The sequence below is a fragment of the Mus caroli genome, unplaced genomic scaffold (assembly GCF_978045245.1).
Source record: "Mus caroli unplaced genomic scaffold, Mus_caroli_1 scaffold_1, whole genome shotgun sequence".
Classification (NCBI taxonomy): domain Eukaryota; kingdom Metazoa; phylum Chordata; class Mammalia; order Rodentia; family Muridae; genus Mus; species Mus caroli.
This window is the reverse complement of record NW_028227256.1, coordinates 116,414,230-116,432,376: the sequence shown is the minus strand read 5'-3', so window position 1 is coordinate 116,432,376 and position 18,147 is coordinate 116,414,230. Positions and strand designations below refer to the sequence as shown.

Sequence of the window (18,147 nt, the reverse complement as noted above, 5' to 3'; positions counted from 1 at the left end):
CCAGACAAAGGCTCTCAAGCCTTCTTATAGGGAACCTGGTGAACTCTCTAGAAGGATTAGGTAATCTAAAATGTCATTGGTGGGTGCTAGGGAGTCACAGGTAGTCAGAGGTCTGCATTCCTATGTCATGACTGCTTAACCATAGAATGAGATCTGGTTGCCCAACACAGACGTCCCATTCTGAGATAAGATATTTCCCCATCTGTGTGGTTATTCTCCAGATTGTTCTTTGGGAGAGGGTTGTATGACCTTGTTTCTGGGTTTTCTAGTCTGTTCTTGGAACTGGTGCCTTGTGGCCTAGTTCCTGGAACGTATGGTGTTCCTGTTCCTGAAGCTGGTGCTTTATGGCCTTCTTTTTGAAATCCAGCCTGGTCTTTATTTTTTTTTTTGATTTTTAATATTTTTATTACATATTTTCCTCAATTACATTTCCAATGCTATCCCAAAAGTCCCCCATAGCGCCCCCCACTTCCCTACCCACCCATTCCCATTCTTTTGGCGCTGGCATTCCCCTATATTGGGGCATATAAAGTTTGCAAGTCCAATGGGCCTCTCTTTCCATTGATGGCCGACTAGGCCATCTTTCGATACATATGCAGCTAGAGACAAGAGCTCCGGGGTTCTGGTTAGTACATCATGTTGTTCCAACAATAGGGTTGCAGATCCCTTTAGCTCCTTGGGTACTTTCTCTAGCTTCTCCATTGGGAGCCCTGTGATACATCCAATAGCTGACTGTGAACATCCACTCCTGTGTTTGCTAGGCCCCGGCATCGTCTCACAAGAGACAGCTATATTTGGGTCCTTTCAGCAAAATCTTGCTAGTGTATGCAATGGTGTCAGCGTTTAGAAGCTGATTATGGGATGGATCCCTGGATACGGCAGTCTCTAAATGGTCCATCCTTTCATCACAGCTACAAACTTTGTCTCTGTAACTCCTTCCCTGGGTGTTTTGTTCCCAATTCTAAGAAGGTGCACAGTGTCCACACTTTGGTCTTCATTCTTCTTGAGTTTCATGCGTTTATCAAATTGTATCTTATATCTTGGGTATCCTAAGTTTTGGGCTAATATCCACTTATCAGTGAATACATATTGTGTGAGTTCTTTTGTGATTGTGTTACTTCACTCAAGATGATGCCCTCCAGGTCCATCCATTTGGCTAGGAATTTCATAAATTCATTCTTTTTAATAGCTGAGTAGTACTCCATTGTGTAAATGTACCATAATTTCTGTATCCATTCCTCTGTTGAGGGACATCTGGGTTCTTTCCAGCTTCTGGCTATTATAAATAGGGCTGCTATGAACATAGTGGAGCATGTGTCCTTTTTACCGGTTGGGACATCTTCTGGATATATGCCCAGGAGAGGTATTGCTGGATCCTCCGGTAGTACTATGTCCAATTTTCTGAGGAACTGCCAGACTGATTTCCAGAGTGGTTGTACAAGCTTGCAATCCCACCAACAATGGAGGAGTGTTCCTCTTTCTCCACATCCTCGCCAGCATCTGCTGTCACCTGAATTTTTGATCTTAGCCATTCTGACTGGTGTGAGGTGGAATCTCAGGGTTGTTTTGATTTGCATTTCCCTGATGATTAAGGATGTTGAACATTTTTTCAGGTGTTTCTCTGCCATTCGGTATTCCTCAGGTGAGAATTCTTTGTTCAGTTCTGAGCCCCATTTTTTAATGGGGTTATTTGACTTTCTGGAGTCCACCTTCTTGAGTTCTTTATATATATTGGATATTAGTCCCTTGTCTGATTTAGGATAGGTGAAGATCCTTTCCCAATCTGTTGGTGGTTTTTTTGTCTTATTGATGGTGTCTTTAGCCTTGCAGAAGCTTTGTAGTTTCATGAGGTCCCACTTGTCAATTCTCGATCTTACAGCACAAGCCATTACTGTTCTATTCAGGAATTTTTCCCCTGTGCCCATATCTTCAAGGCTTTTCCCCACTTTCTCCTCTATAAGTTTCAGTGTCTCTGGTTTTATGTGAAGTTCCTTGATCCACTTAGACTTGACCTTAGTACAAGGAGATAGGAATGGATCGATTCGCATTCTTCTACATGTTAACAACCAGTTGTGCCAGCACCATTTGTTGAAAATGCTGTCTTTCTTCCACTGGATGTTTTTAGCTCCCTTGTCGAAGATCAAGTGACCGTAGGTGTGTGGGTTCATTTCTGGGTCTTCAATTCTATTCCATTGGTCTATTTGTCTGTCACTATACCAGTACCATGCAGTTTTTATCACAATTGCTCTGTAGTAGAGCTTTAGGTCCGGCATGGTGATTCCACCAGAGGTTCTTTTATCCTTGAGAAGAGTTTTTGCTATCCTAGGTTTTTTGTTATTCCAGATGAATTTGCAGATTGCACTTTCTAATTCTTTGAAGAATTGATTTGGAATTTTGATGGGGATTGCATTGAATCTGTAGATTGCTTTTGGCAAGATAGCCATTTTTACAATGTTGATCCTGCCAATCCATGAGCATGGGAGATCTTTCCATCTTCTGAGATCTTCTAGAATTTCTTTCTTCAGAGACTTGAAGTTTTTATTATACAGATCTTTCACTTCCTTAGTTAGAGTCACGCCAAGATATTTTATATTATTTGTGACTATTGAGAAGGGTGTTGTTTCCCTAATTTCTTTCTCAGCCTGTTTATTCTTTGTGTAGAGAAAGGCCATTGATTTGTTTGAGTTAATTTTATATCCAGCTACTTCACCGAAGCTGTTTATCAGGCTTAGGAGTTCTCTGGTGGAATTTTTAGGGTCACTTATATATACTATCATATCATCTGCAAAGAGTGATATTTTGACTTCATCTTTTCCAATTTGTATCCCTTTGATCTCCTTTTGTTGTCGAATTGCTCTGGCTAGGACTTCAAGTACAATGTTGAATAGGTATGGAGAAAGTGGACAGCCTTGTCTAGTCCCTGATTTTAGAGGGATTGCTTCAAGCTTCTCACCATTTACTTTGATGTTGGCTACTGGTTTGCTGTAGATTGCTTTTATCATGTTTAGGTATGGGCCTTGAATTCCTGATCTTTCCAAGACTTTTATCATGAATGGGTGTTGGATCTTGTCAAATGCTTTTTCCGCATCTAACGAGATGACCATGTGGTTTTTGTCTTTGAGTTTGTTTATATACTGGATTACGTTGATGGATTTCCGTATATTGAACCATCCCTGCATCCCTGGGATGAAACCTACTTGGTCAGGATGGATGATTGTTTTGATGTGTTCTTGGATTCGGTTAGCAAGAACTTTATTGAGGATTTTTGCATCAATATTCATAAGGGATATTGGTCTGAAGTTTTCTATCTTTGTTGGGTCTTTTTGTGGTTTAGGTATCAGAGTAATTGTGGCTTCATAGAATGAGTTGGGTAGAGTACCTTCTGTTTCTATTTTGTGGAATAGTTTGTGAAGAACTGGGATTAGATCTTCTTTGAAGGTCTGATAGAACTCTGCACTAAACCCATCTGGTCCTGGGCTTTTTTTAGTTGGGAGACTATTAATGACTGCTTCTATTTCTTTGGGGGATATAGGGCTGTTTAGATCATTAACCTGATCTTGATTCAACTTTGGTACCTGGTATCTGTCTAGGAACTTCTCCATTTCATCCAGGTTCTCCAGTTTTGTTGAGTATAGCCTTTGGTAGAAGGATCTGATGGTGTTTTGGATGTCTTCAGGATCTGTTGTTATGTCTCCTTTTTCATTTCTGATTTTGTTAATTAGGATGCTTTCCCTGTGCCCTCTAGTGAGTCTGGCTAAGGGTTTATCTATCTTGTTGATTTTCTCAAAGAACCAGCTCCTTGATTGGTTGATTCTTTGAATAGTTTTTCTTGTTTCCACTTGGTTGATTTCACCCCTGAGTTTGATTATTTCCTGCCGTCTACTCCTCTTGGGTGAATTTGCTTCCTTTTGTTCTAGTGCTTTTAGGTGTGTTGTCAAGCTGCTAATGTGTGCTCTCTCTAGTTTCCTTTTGGAGGCACTCAGAGCTATGAGTTTTCCTCTTAGAAATGCTTTCATTGCGTCCCATAAGTTTGGGTATGTTGTGGCTTCATTTTCATTGAACTCTAAAAAGTCCTTAATTTCTTTCTTTATTCCTTCCTTGACCAAGGTATCATTGAGAAGAGTGTTGTTCAGTTTCCACGTGAAGGTTGGCTTTCTATTATTTATTTTGTTATTGAAGATCAGCCTTAGTCCATGGTGATCTGATAGGATGCATGGGACAATTTCAATATTTTTGTATCTGTTGAGGCCTGCTTTGTGACCAATTATGTGGTCAATTTTGGAGAAGGTACCATGAGGTGCTGAGAAGAAGGTATATCCTTTTGTTTTAGGATAGAATGTTCTGTAGATATCTGCCAGATCCATTTGATTCATAATTTCTGTTAGTTTCACTGTGTCCCTGTTTAGTTTCTGTTTCCATGATCTGTCCATTGGTGAAAGTGGTGTGTTGAAGTCTCCCACTATTATTGTATGAGGTGCAATGTGTGCTTTGAGATTTACTAAAGTTTCTTTAATGAATGTGGCTGCCTTTGTGTTTGGAGCATAGATATTCAGGATTGATAGTTCCTCTTGGAGGATTTTACCTTTGATGAGTATGAAGTGTCCCTCCCTGTCTTTTTTAATGACTTTGGGTTGGAAGTCAATCTTATCAGATATTAGAATGGCTACTCCAGCTTGTTTCTTCTTGCCATTTGCTTGGAAAATTGTTTTCCAGCCTTTCATTCTGAGGTAGTGTCTATCCTTTTCTCTGAGATGAGTTTCCTGTAAGCAGCAAAATGTTGGGTCTTGTTTGTGTAGCCAGTTCGTTAGTCTATGTCTTTTTATCGGGGAGTTGAGTCCATTGATATTAAGAGATATTAAGGAAAAGTAATTGTTGTTTCCTGTTATTATTGTTGTTAAAGTTGGCATTTTGTTCTTGTGGCTGTCTTCTTTTAGGTTTGTTGAGGGATTACCTTCTTGTTGTTTCTAGGGCGTGGTTCCTGTCCTTGTATTGGTTTTTTTCTGTTATTATCCTTTGAAGGGCTGGATTCGTGGAGAGATAATGTGTGAATTTGGTTTTGTCGTGGAATACTTTGGTTTCTCCATCTATGTTAATTGAGAGTTTGGCTGGGTATAGTAGCCTGGGCTGGAATTTGTGTTCTTTTAGTGTCTGTATAACATCCGTCCAGGATCTTCTGGCCTTCATAGTCTCTGGTGAAAAATCTGGTGTAATTCTGATAGGCTTGCCTTTATATGTTACTTGGCCTTTTTCTCTTACTGCTTTTAGTATTCTATCTTTATTTAGAGCATTTGTTGTTCTGATTATAATGTGTCGGGAGGTATTTCTTTTCTGGTCCAGTCTATTTGGAGTTCTGTAGGCTTCTTGTATGTTCATGGGCATCTCTTTCTTTAGATTTGGGAAGTTTTCTTCTATAATTTTGTTGAAGATGTTTGCTGGTCCTTTGAGTTGAAAATCTTCATTCTCATCCACTCCTATTATCCGTAGGTTTGGTCTTCTCATTGCGTCCTGTATTTCTTGGATGTTTTGAGTTAGGATCTTTTTGCATTTTACATTTTCCTTGATTGTTGTGCCGATGTTCTCTATGGAATCTTCTGCACCTGAGATTCTCTCTTCCATCTCTTGTATTCTGTTGCTGATGCTCGTATCTATGGTTCCAGATTTCTTTCCTAGGGTTTCTATCTCCAGTGTTGCCTCCTTTTGGGTTTTCTTTATTGTGTCTACTTCCCTTTTTAGGTCTAGTATGGTTTTGTTCATTTCCATCATCTGTTTGGATGTGTTTTCCTGTTTTTTTATGTAAGGACTTCTACCCGTTTGATTATGTTATCCTGTTTTTCTTTAAGGATTTGTAACTCTTTAGCAGTGTTCTCCTGCAATTCTTTAAGGGATTTTTGTGCTTCCTCTTTATTGTCTTCTGCCTGTTTAGCAGTGTTCTCCTGCATTTCTTTAAGTGTGTTATTAAAGTCCTTCTTGAAGTCCTCTATCATCATCAGGAGATATGCTTTTAAATCCGTGTCTAGCTTTTCCGGTGTGTTGGGGTGCCCTGGACTGGGCGAAGTGGGGGTGCTGGGTTCTGATGATGGTGAGTGGTCTTGGTTTCTGTTAGTAAGATTATTACGTTTACCTTTTGCCATCTGGTAATCTCTGGGGTTAGTTGTTATCGTTGTCACTGTTTAAAGATTGGAGCAGAAGCTGTGTTCCACTCACCAGCAGTCCCAAAATCCTGCGGCGGGGGTCGTGGGTAGCTGGCGGGTGTCAGGCCACCCTGCTCTCCCGCTACCCCGGCGCTGATCCGGCCGGATGAGGCCTGTGGCCCTACTCAGGCTGGTTTCTGCTTCCCTAACTAATGCAGTCTCAGGTCCCGCGCAATTGGATTGGAGCAGAAGCTGTGCTCCACTCACCAGAAGTCTTAAGATCCTGTGGTGGGTGTCGTGGGTAGCTGGCGAGTGTCAGCGGACCCTGCGCCCCAGCTGCCCTCCAGCCTGGTCTTTAAATGGAGACAAAAGGGGTTTAATTTGTCCTCTCACCACCAACTGCAGATTAAAGACACACACAGACTTTATAAAAGCTTAGGCACTCTAGCAGGTCTTCTTCCCAGCTAACATACAAGTCAATTAACCCAACGATCCTAGTCCACCTCTGCCTCGTGTCCCGTTCTCTCTCTCTCTCTCTCTCTCTCTCTCTCTCTCTCTCTCTCTCTCTCTCTCTCTCTCTCTCTCTCTCTCTCTCTCTCTCTCTGCATGTCTGACCTCCTCTATGTCATGCTGGTGAATCTTCAGGCCCCTGATTCTTCCCATAGTCCATATCTCTCTCCGGAAGTCCTACCTTGTCTGTCAGATATTTATTAAACCAATCAAAAGTGAGGAAGATGTATGTTTACAAAATATGGAGCCAGGTAATGAGCCATAAGAATGACAATATGTAAGTCCAGCCACTGGTCATCTCTTTGCCCGTACAGAATCAAGACTTGGATAATATAGAGACAACCTTCACACAGCACAACAAAATGTTACCCCAATGCTCAGCTCACGTCCTCCTTTTTACTCAGTCTGGGACTGCAGCCCAAGAATGGTGATGTCCACTGTAGGATGGTTTTCCCATCTCAATTAACTTAACCTAAGTAATCCCTCTGTAAAGAACCTGGTATAAGAGACATGCCCAGAGGTTTGTTTCCAAGATGATTCTAAATCCCACCAAGTTAACAAATAAGACTAGCCATCAACAATATGTTTTTATAAATTGCCAAAAATCTCTCTTTGGCTTACACACACACACACACAGACACACAGACACACACACACACACACGTGTGCGTTGACATTAATTCCAGGACATGACATTAATTCCAGGACATGTATGACTCGCTCCTCTGGAAAGGACAGCCATTGACTGTCAGGAGACCACAGGAGTCCATCACTGATCAGGATTCCTTCAGGTGACAGGCACCTGCAGGACAACCCCTCATCTCCCATCCCATGGAATGAGTGGTCTGTTCTCCTGAATCTGTTTGGCAGAGTAAGCTGGCTTCTGCTGTGTCGAGGATGTAGCTCAGTTGGTGGGGTGCTGTGGAGCCTGTGTGAAGCCCAAGTTCCATCCCAGCACTGCATGGATGGGATCCTACATTTATTACGTCTACTTAGCCTCTGGCACCACAGAGAACATCCATAATAGAATGGTTACATAGACCATGTTGGCGATCTTGTGCCCTCTGGTGGATGCTACAAGAAATACATCTCTTGCCACCTCAATTTCTACACCAACCAAATCCAGATCATCAGAAGAGCTTTCCCCACCCCTTCTTCAGATCTCCTTTAAAGGAAAAGAGGCAGGGAAATGTCCCCTGCGTTTTATTCTGCAGTCAATGCCATGGATAAAGCTCCTTCATTGCAGCCATTGGCCGTGTGGTGTTCAGAGGTTCCCTGGGTTCAGTCACTAAGTTCCTTGAGGATAGTGGATGTGACAAGGGCATCTTGACTGAGGGACTGGGAATCTCAAGTGCATCGCTTGCTTCTGAAGATCTGGCAGCTTGCTTTTTCTTACACTTACCAATGTTTTTTCTTTATGCTTACTAACATTATCTATTAGATTTAAACTAGGGGCTGATCAGGCTGCAGTAAACTGTACCCTCTAGAGAACCTGTCTGAATCTGTAACAAGCTTCTCAGTCCTCAGCACCAGGACTCCAGAAAAGAAATGCTAAGTTCCAGACCAGAAAGCTCCAATTAATTTCACCTGCAAGCCTCCTGTCCCCCACCTACACCTCCCTCACCTGTTCTCATAGTCTGGGATCCCCGATGCTGCAGCCTCCTGTTCACCCTATACTCCCCAGCCCCCACCCATTCTCATTGTTGATTCTGGAATCCCTGCTCTCATAGAGAGAGGGACAAGTCTTCTGAGAGTTTGGGAGTCTACCTAGCAGAGGGTCTGTCTAACTCATAGTTCTGAAGGCATGGAAGTGCACACCTTTAATCTCAGCAGTCAAGAAGCAGAGGCAGGCAAATGTCTGTGACTCAAAGCCAGCCTGGTCTCTATAACAAGTTCCAGGCAAACAAAAGCTACGGTGAGACCCTGTCTCAAAAACAAAGCAAAACAACAAAAGCAAGCAACAAACAAAGCAGACAGCACCTGAGTGAACAGAGAAACTAACAAATGAGAACACTCCGTGGGTAGAAAACAGAAAGGTTTACTGGGGATCCAACAGACAAGGCCACCTTTTGTGTGGTGGGGGAGCAGAGAGAAATACACAAAGAGCAGGAAGATCTGAGACAGTCTGGGGGTCAGCATCCTGACTCCAGGTGCCAGCAGGAATGATGAAGCAGAGCCTGGAACAGATGTGGTCTGCAGGGACCGGCAGGTTGGGAGTTCCAGGGTGTGGGGATGGTGAGGTGAGGGTGGGGAGCGGGGAGGGGATTCTCTGAGGACTTCAGAGTTACAGTTCTTTTAGACAGTACTCAATGAAACAGCTTTCTCAGCTGATCTCTGTGAAACAGCTCGTGGGCCTATACTTTGTTCAGGGTTCATGAGGGCTATATATGAACCTTGAAGAGTGAGGAGGAGTTTTCAGGGTGAATGTAAGTCATTGGCTGGAACTGAACATACTGGAAATGTCTCATTTGCATGGAGAGTTGGCCCAGGGATCTCAGGTACTTGCTGGGGGGGGGGGTGTCTTGGGGAGGGGGGAGAGAAAGTTGAACCTGTAGGCTTGTCAAGGGCTTCATGACCTTCCTCAGTGTGGGTTCAGGCACTCTAGATAAAGTCAAGCAGAGAATAGGGAGACCTGCTGGAAAAGGGTCCTCACCCAAGGTAGTGGACCTTTGAGGGAAGGTCAGGAGAGGTTCTGTGACAGGGCAAGGCAGTACAGAGGCTCCTCCATTTTTTATCCTTGCTAAGGCCATTTTAGGTTTAACTAGAATTTGATCTCCTTGGTAGAAAAAAAAACCCATGAAAAATCTCCCAACTTTATTCTAGGAACCTGAGGTCAAGATGTCCCAGAAAATGTATCTTAGCGTCTGTTAAATTGCCTGGTGTGCGACCCTCCCTGACCAGTTGTTTATCTTTGCTTCTGTTGAATTACTTGCTTCTGTAAAACTCCTTCCAGCAGCTGTCAATCGAGATACCAGGATGTAGGGGATGGGGGGGTTGCCTTTAAAAAAAAAAAAAAAACCTTACTCTAAACACTCAACCCTATACTTGGGTCTCAAATACCTGAGTATAGTCCCAGCCAGCTGGAAGAAAGACTTTCAATTGGCTGTAAACTATGTCTGAGTGTTCATCTCTGGCTCCTAGTAGCAGTTCCTGGAAAACAGGAACCAGCTTAGGAAATGTACTTCTCTTCTAAACAGAAAGTCATCTTTAGGTTTATTTATCTGACAACAATCCTGTTTACTGTGCCGCAGTCCTTCTGTTTGGAAAAATGTCACCAACACTGCCATTTATGAGATGGGGAGAGGGGTTTGTGTGTGTGTGTGTGTGTGTGTGTGTGTGTGTGTGTGTGTGTGTGTGTAGAACTATGTCTGAGGTTGACCATGAACATGAACATGCACACACAAACACACAGAGCAAGAAACAGGCCAGGGTGGCGCCAAAGTATACCCAACCATGAGTTGCTCAGCCAGGACAATGACACTCTCTCTCTCTCTCTCTCTCTCTCTCTCAGGAAGTGCGTGCCTTTAAAGGGTCTCATGTTGTATGTTGGCTTGGCCAGCTTCCTTTGGGGCTTTGGAGACAGCTCAGCAAGTAGACAGCACTTGCCATGCAAGTGTGAGGCCCAGAGCTGAGCTTCCCAGAACCCGTGTCAAAGCCTGGTGGGCATGGTAGCCTGCCTGTAACCCGTTCCATGATAGGTGTAGACAGGGCTTCTCAGAACAAGATGGCTTACTAGACTACCAGACTGGCAAACTCTAGATTTAGTGACAGACCTTGCCTCAATCAATAGGTAAAGAGTGACTGAAGAATACACCTACCATCAGCCTTAATCCTTGGCATGCACATCCACACACATATAAACATGCACACACACATATGTGTGCACATACCACATATACACATACATACAAAAAATTTTAAAAGCAAAACCTTGAGGTGCATACAGAAAGTAGTCAGCGGGCTCTAGCCCCAGTAACCAACAGTGGTTATCTTACACAAAGTGATAAACCAGCCTGCTTCCATCTTAGGCTTGAAAGCCATCTTATAGTAAAGACAAACTAGATTCATTCCTGTTTATAATTAAATATGTTTTTCAAAGATAGGCCCATGCCACCTGCAACCTTAGCTACAAATGGTTTTTTTTCACTGCCTTTTCTAAGAAACAGCAACCCTTTGTTTCAAAGGGTTATTATAACCATAGTTGTATAACTATTGTTGTGATCACCTACAGCCATGTCTTTGCTTCAGGAGGTCGTTGGTGACCTGCTTGCTGTGTTTATATTCTGCTCCCACAGCCCCGCCACCCCCCCACTCCCACTGCTTCTTAATTACTCTCTCTTCTACTTTCATCTCTCAGCGTATAACAATGGATTTCATGAGGGTTGCTTACAGGAGCATGGGTGGGAGTTATTTGAAGGAGCACAAGCATCGCCCCAGAGGCTACACTACTGAAGAAAACGTCTTTCTCTCCCCAGCATCCATTAACTTGCCCATAGGTTCTCCCAGAGGGGTGAGGCCTCCCAAGGACCTCTCTGCTCCATGACAGATATTGACCAGTCCATTGCATCTGACCAGGAGTCACAGCTGCTGTTATGGCTCCGACTTTACCACTTACTGTAGAGATGCAACAGAGAGCACAGTAGTCTTGATATCTGGACCACCAGCTAGTCAATGACCACCATAATCTTTACACCCTGTTTCTCGGACTTAACTGGCCATCCATTGTTCCACATACCTCATATTGGTGGGCTGTTTGTTAGTCCCTTCCACAACTAACATCATGCCTAACATGACCATAACAACAGTCTGGTCTAAGAAAGAGCTCTCTCCCTCCCCCGGGCCATAGCTAAGGGTGGTAAGAGCTTCACCGAGACCCAGGAGTTCAGTTCTTAATGCTGAAAAAGCAAAGCACCCAGCCTGGGGCATTGGTGTTTTCCTGGCTCTGGACTAAGACTCGGGTCAGAACTTTTGCATTGGTCCTCTTGCTCTGGGGGCTTCAGGGTTTGACCAGTGCTAGGCCATAAGCAATCCTGGCTGTTCAACTATCTGAGAGTAGAGCTTGGGTCTTTGGCCTTCTTAGTTGTATGGACCATAGAGATCTGCCTGTCTCTGCCTCCCAAGTGTTGGGACTAAAGATCCGGGCCACCATGGCCATGGAACCAATGCTTTTTATTAAACTTCTTCGCACATACTCTCACCTCCAGGTTCTCGTTCCCTGGAGAATCTGAGTAATACTGGGGGTGAGTGTGTTTTAAAGGACCAACTAAGCTGGGGGATGGTGGCGCTGGTGGTGGCAGCAGCAGTTGCTGTGGTGTGGGCCTTTAATCCCAGCACCCAGGATGTAGAGGCAGGTGGACCTCTGAGTTTGAGGTCAGTCTGGTCTACAGAATGAGTTCCAGGACAGCCACAGCTACATAGAGAAACCATATCTTAAAAACCAAAACAAAACATCAACTAAGTTCACCCAAAGTGTGGTTTGAGATGTCTCAGGAAAATTGATTTTCAAAAAAAAAGGAAATTGTGAGATATAAATAAGGAAGATAATCTGTAAGGCGTGTGGATTAATTGAAACTTGACTATAAACCAAGTAGAATAATATCTTTATACAGAAATTCCTGGATGTATTAAGGTAATATTTGTAAACAGACTTTATGCTTAAAGATATGAGATAGCTCTAACCTACTGAATAGTAATGAAAACACTAGCAATGGTGAGTATTATTTTAACACCCAAAGCCCCTGGGCACTGCTTTTTAGAAAACTCCTCAGACTATTAATGAGATGGCTCAAGTGGTAAAGTGACTGCCACAAAAGCATTCAGACTTGGGCTCAGTCCTCAGCAGCCACATAAAAACAAACAAACAAACAAACAAACAAACAAACCCAAAAACCTGGCTGTTAATGGTGTATGATTGTAATCCCAGCCCTGGGGAGACAGAAGCAGGCAGACCCCTGGGGCTCACTTGACCAGGCTGGCTACCTTAACTGCTGAACCCCAGATGCCAGTGAGATACCCTATCTCCAAAAATGGGTCAGCTGTGTCCTGAGGAGCAACATCCAAGTTCACCTATAATGAATGAGCACACATTTGTGTATTCACGCATCTACCATTTGTTGGGTGTGCCTTCTGGTAAGTATTTCTTACTTAACTCTAATATGGTCTACACCACACTTCTTTTCTTGTATTGTTTTGTTTTGTTTTTCGAGACAGGGTTTCTCTGTATAGCCCTGGCTGTCCTGGAACTCACTTTGTAGACCAGGCTGGCCTCGAACTCAGAAATCCGCCTGCCTCTGCCTCCCGAGTGCTGGGATTAAAGGCGTGTGCCACCACGCCCGGCTTTACACCACCCTTCTTGCTGGTCTCACAAGGTCACTTGACCTTCGGAATGCAGCGGTCACTGGCAGCAATTCCAGACCTTCCTGTCCTCGCTTTTCTCTTTAAGCTTAGCTCTCCTCCCAGCGTACTGCACAGATACCTATTCTGCGCTGACAGAAATCCCGGCCAGCAGGTCTCTATCTTGGCTCCGAAGGGCGCCGCGACACGGCTGAATGGGTTAACAAAGTCCTCAAACTTCTCCACCTCGCTCGCCCTGAATAAGACCTTAGAGAGCAGACCTCAGAACCACAGCAGAAGCGCAGCTCCAAGCCCCGCCCACAAAGCCCGTTCCGCCCACAAAGGCCCCGCCCACAAAGGCCCCCCAGACCGGCGTGCTTTGCGCCTGCCCAGTCCGGCGCGGGAGCGGCGTGTTCCAAGGTTGCTACCGAGGTAAGCTCTCCTCTTGGCTGTGAGTTCTCCTATGTCCAGCTTCCGGGTTCAGTCGTGTTCCGGTTGTTGGAAGCAGCCCGGTGTGTGTCAGGGCAGAATCACATTGAGAACTCTTCTAAAGCCAGAGCCTACACCTGCTTCTAGGCCAACTGCGAGACTCAGAGGCCGACCCGGGAGAGGTTGGTTTTTTTTGTTGTTGTTGTTCCCTTCCAAGGACCCTGTCTTTTCTAGCCTCAGTTTCCTCTTGGAAAGAATGAGTTAAATGAGTGATACAGAACCCTACGTTTTGTTTACAGTAGTACATTGCTAATCAAACGCTTCGCGGAGATAGGAATAAAGTGAAATTTCATCCAAAGAGAAATAACAGTCATAATTAGTGACATAATCACAGACGAAATAAGGTGCCCAGAATATTCAAAAGTGCGCCTGTGAGACTTTGTCTCAAAGAAAAAACCACCACCAATTAACTTTAAAAACAATATTAACTTTGCTAATGAGTGAGGTGGATGGTCTGTTTGGTCTGTTTGTGTATATATAATAGATAACATTTTTAAAGTGAACAGCTTGCTATGAATCTCTAACGGCCCGTGATCAAATACTGAACCTCTGCTATCAGTGGCTAGCCTGCCAAGAAAAGTGTCACATGACGAATGACCTGAACAACAGGAGTTTATTTTTTCTTAGTTCCAGAGCTGGAGGTCCAAGACTCAGGTGTGGCCAAGCTAGGCTCCCTGGGCATTTCTGCAAGGCTAACAAATGGCCATCTTTCCCCTCGATCTTCATGTGGTATTTTTTCTGAATGTGTCCAGATCTGAGCTCGAAAGCAGTGAGAGTTGAGTATTGCCATCCCAAGAACCTTCCGTTTCTATTTCAATGATAGACCGAAGCTCCAAATACAGCCACCTCGTAAGATAATGGAAATGTGGCTCAACCATGGGAGCTTGGTGGAAGTAGGGACACCACTAGTCCAGCATGTGACACTGCCACTTGGGGTTTTGGCCAATAAACCTGTCCAGCTGCATCCCTTTTCACAGCTGGAAATAAACTGTTGTGGTATGGGCTCTGAAGTAAGGATGATTTTTTTTTTCTTAGACTGACTGAATCCAGTGAATTCTCTGTGTCCTCAGACTCTATATTTGGTGATACCACCAGCTACATATCAAAAAATGTTTTGGAAGGAAAATTTGTATCTGTACTGAACATGGCTTTATTTTCTGGCCTTTAATTCCTAAGCAGTATAGCATCACAAATTACAAATGTAGTGTTTGCATTGTAATAGGTACTGTAATAACAAATACTAAGCCTTTTTGTAAGAAATGAGCATGTGAGGATCTTGGAATGTTTGTATCTTGAATCTAATCCTCTAAGGATATGCACATATAGTATTTATGTATAAATGTGTGCGTTTAAATATTCCCTGTGTTTATTAGTGTTACATGTATTTCCTAGTACAGTTGGCTGTCTGTGTCCATGCATTTTCAATCAGCCAAGAACTGAAAATATGCAAGCAAAACTGTGTCTGCTGAGCAGGCAGACATTTTAGTCGTAGTCTAGCTCTATATGTAGTATTATGTTATAGTGGGTATTATAAGTAGTATGGAGATAACTTAAAGTATGTGAGAGGTGGACATATATATATATGTATATATATATATATATGAGAGCTCATATGCAAATGCTATGCTATTTATATAAAGCAACTGATGGTCTTTGATTTTTGGTATCTGTGGGGATCCTGGAAGTAAACCCTGTAGCCACTGAGGGACAGCTGTATACGCAGTGCTCTCAGAACTGTGTCTAGCATACAGTAGGTGATTAAACATGTGAATCCTAAGTCAGAGAGTCACTCCAGGATGAGTGGTGGTTGGAGAGAGGTTGTCGAATACTTAATGCTGTGTCTAGCCATTGCAATAAGTAATTACAGCCATTGCCAGAGGATGTCCACCACTGCGAGACACTGAAATGTCCTCTCTGTATTTACCCATCACAGTTGCTATACACCTGGCTGCCAGATGGGAGAACTGATTCTGTGAAGCCTGAGGTGTCGGACTCTGGATGGAACCCATACTCTCAGCCACAATGCAGTGTCACTTCAGTTAAGAACATTGTGGCCCCGGAGGCTGTGTAGCCCACAACCTGACAGAACCATCGGCTGACTTCTCTTATTCTTGGCCAGTCTATCAGCAGAGGCAGTACTCATGGCTGGTCCTCTGTGGAGGGCTGCAGCCTTTATACAGAGACACAGAACAAGCCTATTGGTGGGCTCCTGTGCAGGCCTGTTTGGGGTTCAAATCTCATTTCACCTCTTCCCAGATCCCATAGTCCAGTGGCTCTACCAGTACTGGCCTCAGGGTCAGCCAGCTCCTCTTTCCCCTCATCTGTGGAGCCTCTTCCAAGAGGTGCTAAAGGACATAGGTATCCCTTCGGGTCACTGCTACAAGCCTTTTACCGCCTTCACTTTTCAGCCTGTGAGTGCTGGCTTCCCACGGTTGCCTGCTGGAGCTGTGGTGGGAATCCCTGCCATCTTCCTGGGTGGCCCTGTGACCAACATTGAACACTCTGTGATCATACATGGACAAAGAGTGGATTGGCAAAGCCCAGCAGGCACCAGGCTGAGAGATGCCCTGACCCTGTCTCATAATGCCCAGAAGTTTGCCTTGGCCAAGGAGGTGGTATACCTGGAGAGTGGTGTGGCTGCCCTACAGACCCTGCCAGCCCCAGCTTGCCTAGCAGGAACATGGGCAATAAGTGTGGGTGCCAAGCATGCCCTGGGGCTCTACGGAGGTCCCATGAGCTTGCGAACTGCCTTCAACTTGGTGGCAATAGTGGTAGGCTATGTAGCCTATACCTTTTCCAAAGACTCCCTCACTCTTGCCCTGGAAGGCTGGCTGGACCGCCGCACGGCCTCTCTGTCTGCAGCCTATGTCCAGGGTGGAGTGGAATTCTATGAGAAGATTCTGTCAGGAAACTTAGCCCTACGCAGTCTTTTGGGCAGACAAGGAGAAAAGCTGTACACACCAAGTGGAAACATTGTCCCCAGACACTGGTTTCGCATCAACCATTTGCCCTACACCACCCGCCGGGACTCTCTACAACAGATGTGGAGGGCGACAGTCAGCCCAGGCCGCTTCTGAGAATCCAGGCAACAGGGCAGTCCTGGCTCGCATAGGCACTGCCTCGTGATGAACTTGAGATGAATCTCTTAGTGTGGTTGCACCCACAGCCCAGGGTCAGAAGAGTGACTGTCTTTGGAGTTAAACAACTCAACTCTGTCCTCGCCATGAATAGACTTTGGCTGAGCATGAGTCCCTATATGAATCTTGAGTCTTGTTTACCTCAACTATGAAGTGGGGAGGACTGATTGTAGGGTGGTATGAGATTGTGAGCCCAAGGGCCTGGTAGAAAGCAGCATAAATAAACAGGGCTTTCTTCCCTAGTGGTCTCTGAATTCCAGTGGACTGTGGAAGTCAAACCATGAGTCACCACCAGACATGTTTCTGATATATCCACCCTTTCTTTCTTGCAGTGGAGAACTGCCCTAATCTACCAGATAGCATATAGCTAATTTATCCCTTGCCTTAATCCTTGGACAAGAGACCCTAGCAGGACAAGGTGAGGAGACTTGTGATCACAGAGTTAGGCCTAACTTGGCCATTCACATCATCTTCTCCTTGGAAATTATCTCTTCCCTGGGCAGTCTTGAAGGATACCAGCCTGGGTCCAGTGTAACTCAGAGGAAAGGCCACACCGTAGGAAGGGTACTCTGGTGGCTGTGGTAGGCTGAAGAGTGGCAGGGTGGGATAACCAGTGGCTTCTACTCAGACTTTGTATGTGGTTTAGAGCTGAGTGCACTGCCAGCCATGGGTCCTTCCCCTGGGCATGGCAGGCTGAGCTCTTGAGGACAAGGGACTCTAGAGCAGAATACAGTATGGGCCTGATACATGGATGGTGTTCTAGCTTTCTCTTCTGTAGATGTAATAAAAAATACTCTGACCAGAAGCAACTCTAGTAGGAGAGGATTACACTTCCAGATCACACCCAGTCCATCTTGGAGGGAAGTCAGAACTGGAACTCAAGTCAGCCCTGGTGTCAGGAACGATGGGAGAATGCTGCCTTCTGGTAACTCTAACTCCCAGGCTCTGCTCAGCTAGCTTTTTATACAACCCAATACTACCTGCCTATGGATGCTACTATCCATCCATCAATAGTGAAGATAATCTCCCACAGACACACGGAGACCAGTCTTCAGTTGAGGCTTTCCCTTCTCAGGACTGTAGGCTTTGTCAAGTTGACAAATCTAACCAGGACAGATGGATAAAGTAGTTACTGGATGGATGGCTCTCCATCCAGGCTGACAACACTCTACAGACTCTGGGGCATCCCTCAGTTGCTGCTGTTGCTGTATGCTGCTAGCTACAGGGCCAAAAGTCCACATCAACACCCAGATGGAAAAGTCTGGACACCATGGGCTCCATCTTCTTGGCCCTTAACACTCTTAACACTACACTATCTACTCTTAATCTTGCCAGGAACCAAGATGGTGGCATCAGGCCTCTCAATTTATCAAGTGCTAGGGTTTAAATATGGAAGCTGTGTCCCCATTGTGGCAGTGTTAAAAGTAGGGAAACCTTTGAGAGGGGGCGCCCAGTGGGAGGTGATGAGGCCCTTTGGGGTATCATCTTCAGGAAGGATTTGTGTTGGTCTTGCACAGTGAGCTCTGGCAGGCACAAGTAACTAAGGC

General features: G+C 44.7%; 1 protein-coding gene across 2 annotated transcripts; it reads left to right on the top strand.

Annotated features, from left to right (window-relative positions):
- Positions 1 to 13,320: 13,320 nt before the first annotated feature.
- On the top strand, positions 13,321 to 16,711 carry Tmem177 (transmembrane protein 177). Of its 2 annotated transcripts, none has more exons than XM_021162716.3 (2): positions 13,321 to 13,406; positions 15,397 to 16,711. In XM_021162716.3, exon 2 carries the CDS (start codon positions 15,605 to 15,607, stop codon positions 16,538 to 16,540), a length of 936 nt encoding a protein of 311 aa, XP_021018375.1. In that variant the 5' UTR covers positions 13,321 to 13,406; positions 15,397 to 15,604; the 3' UTR covers positions 16,541 to 16,711. The 2 variants fall into 2 exon arrangements, with proteins under 2 accessions (XP_021018375.1, XP_021018384.1); XM_021162725.3 differs by having other exon boundaries at positions 13,380 to 13,585.
- Positions 16,712 to 18,147: the final 1,436 nt, after the last annotated feature.

What these genes read in the sequence shown, in the direction of transcription:
- Tmem177 (XM_021162716.3), top strand. Translation starts at nt 15,605, where the DNA reads ATGGCTGGTCCTCTGTGGAGGGCTGCAGCCTTTATACAGAGACACAGA.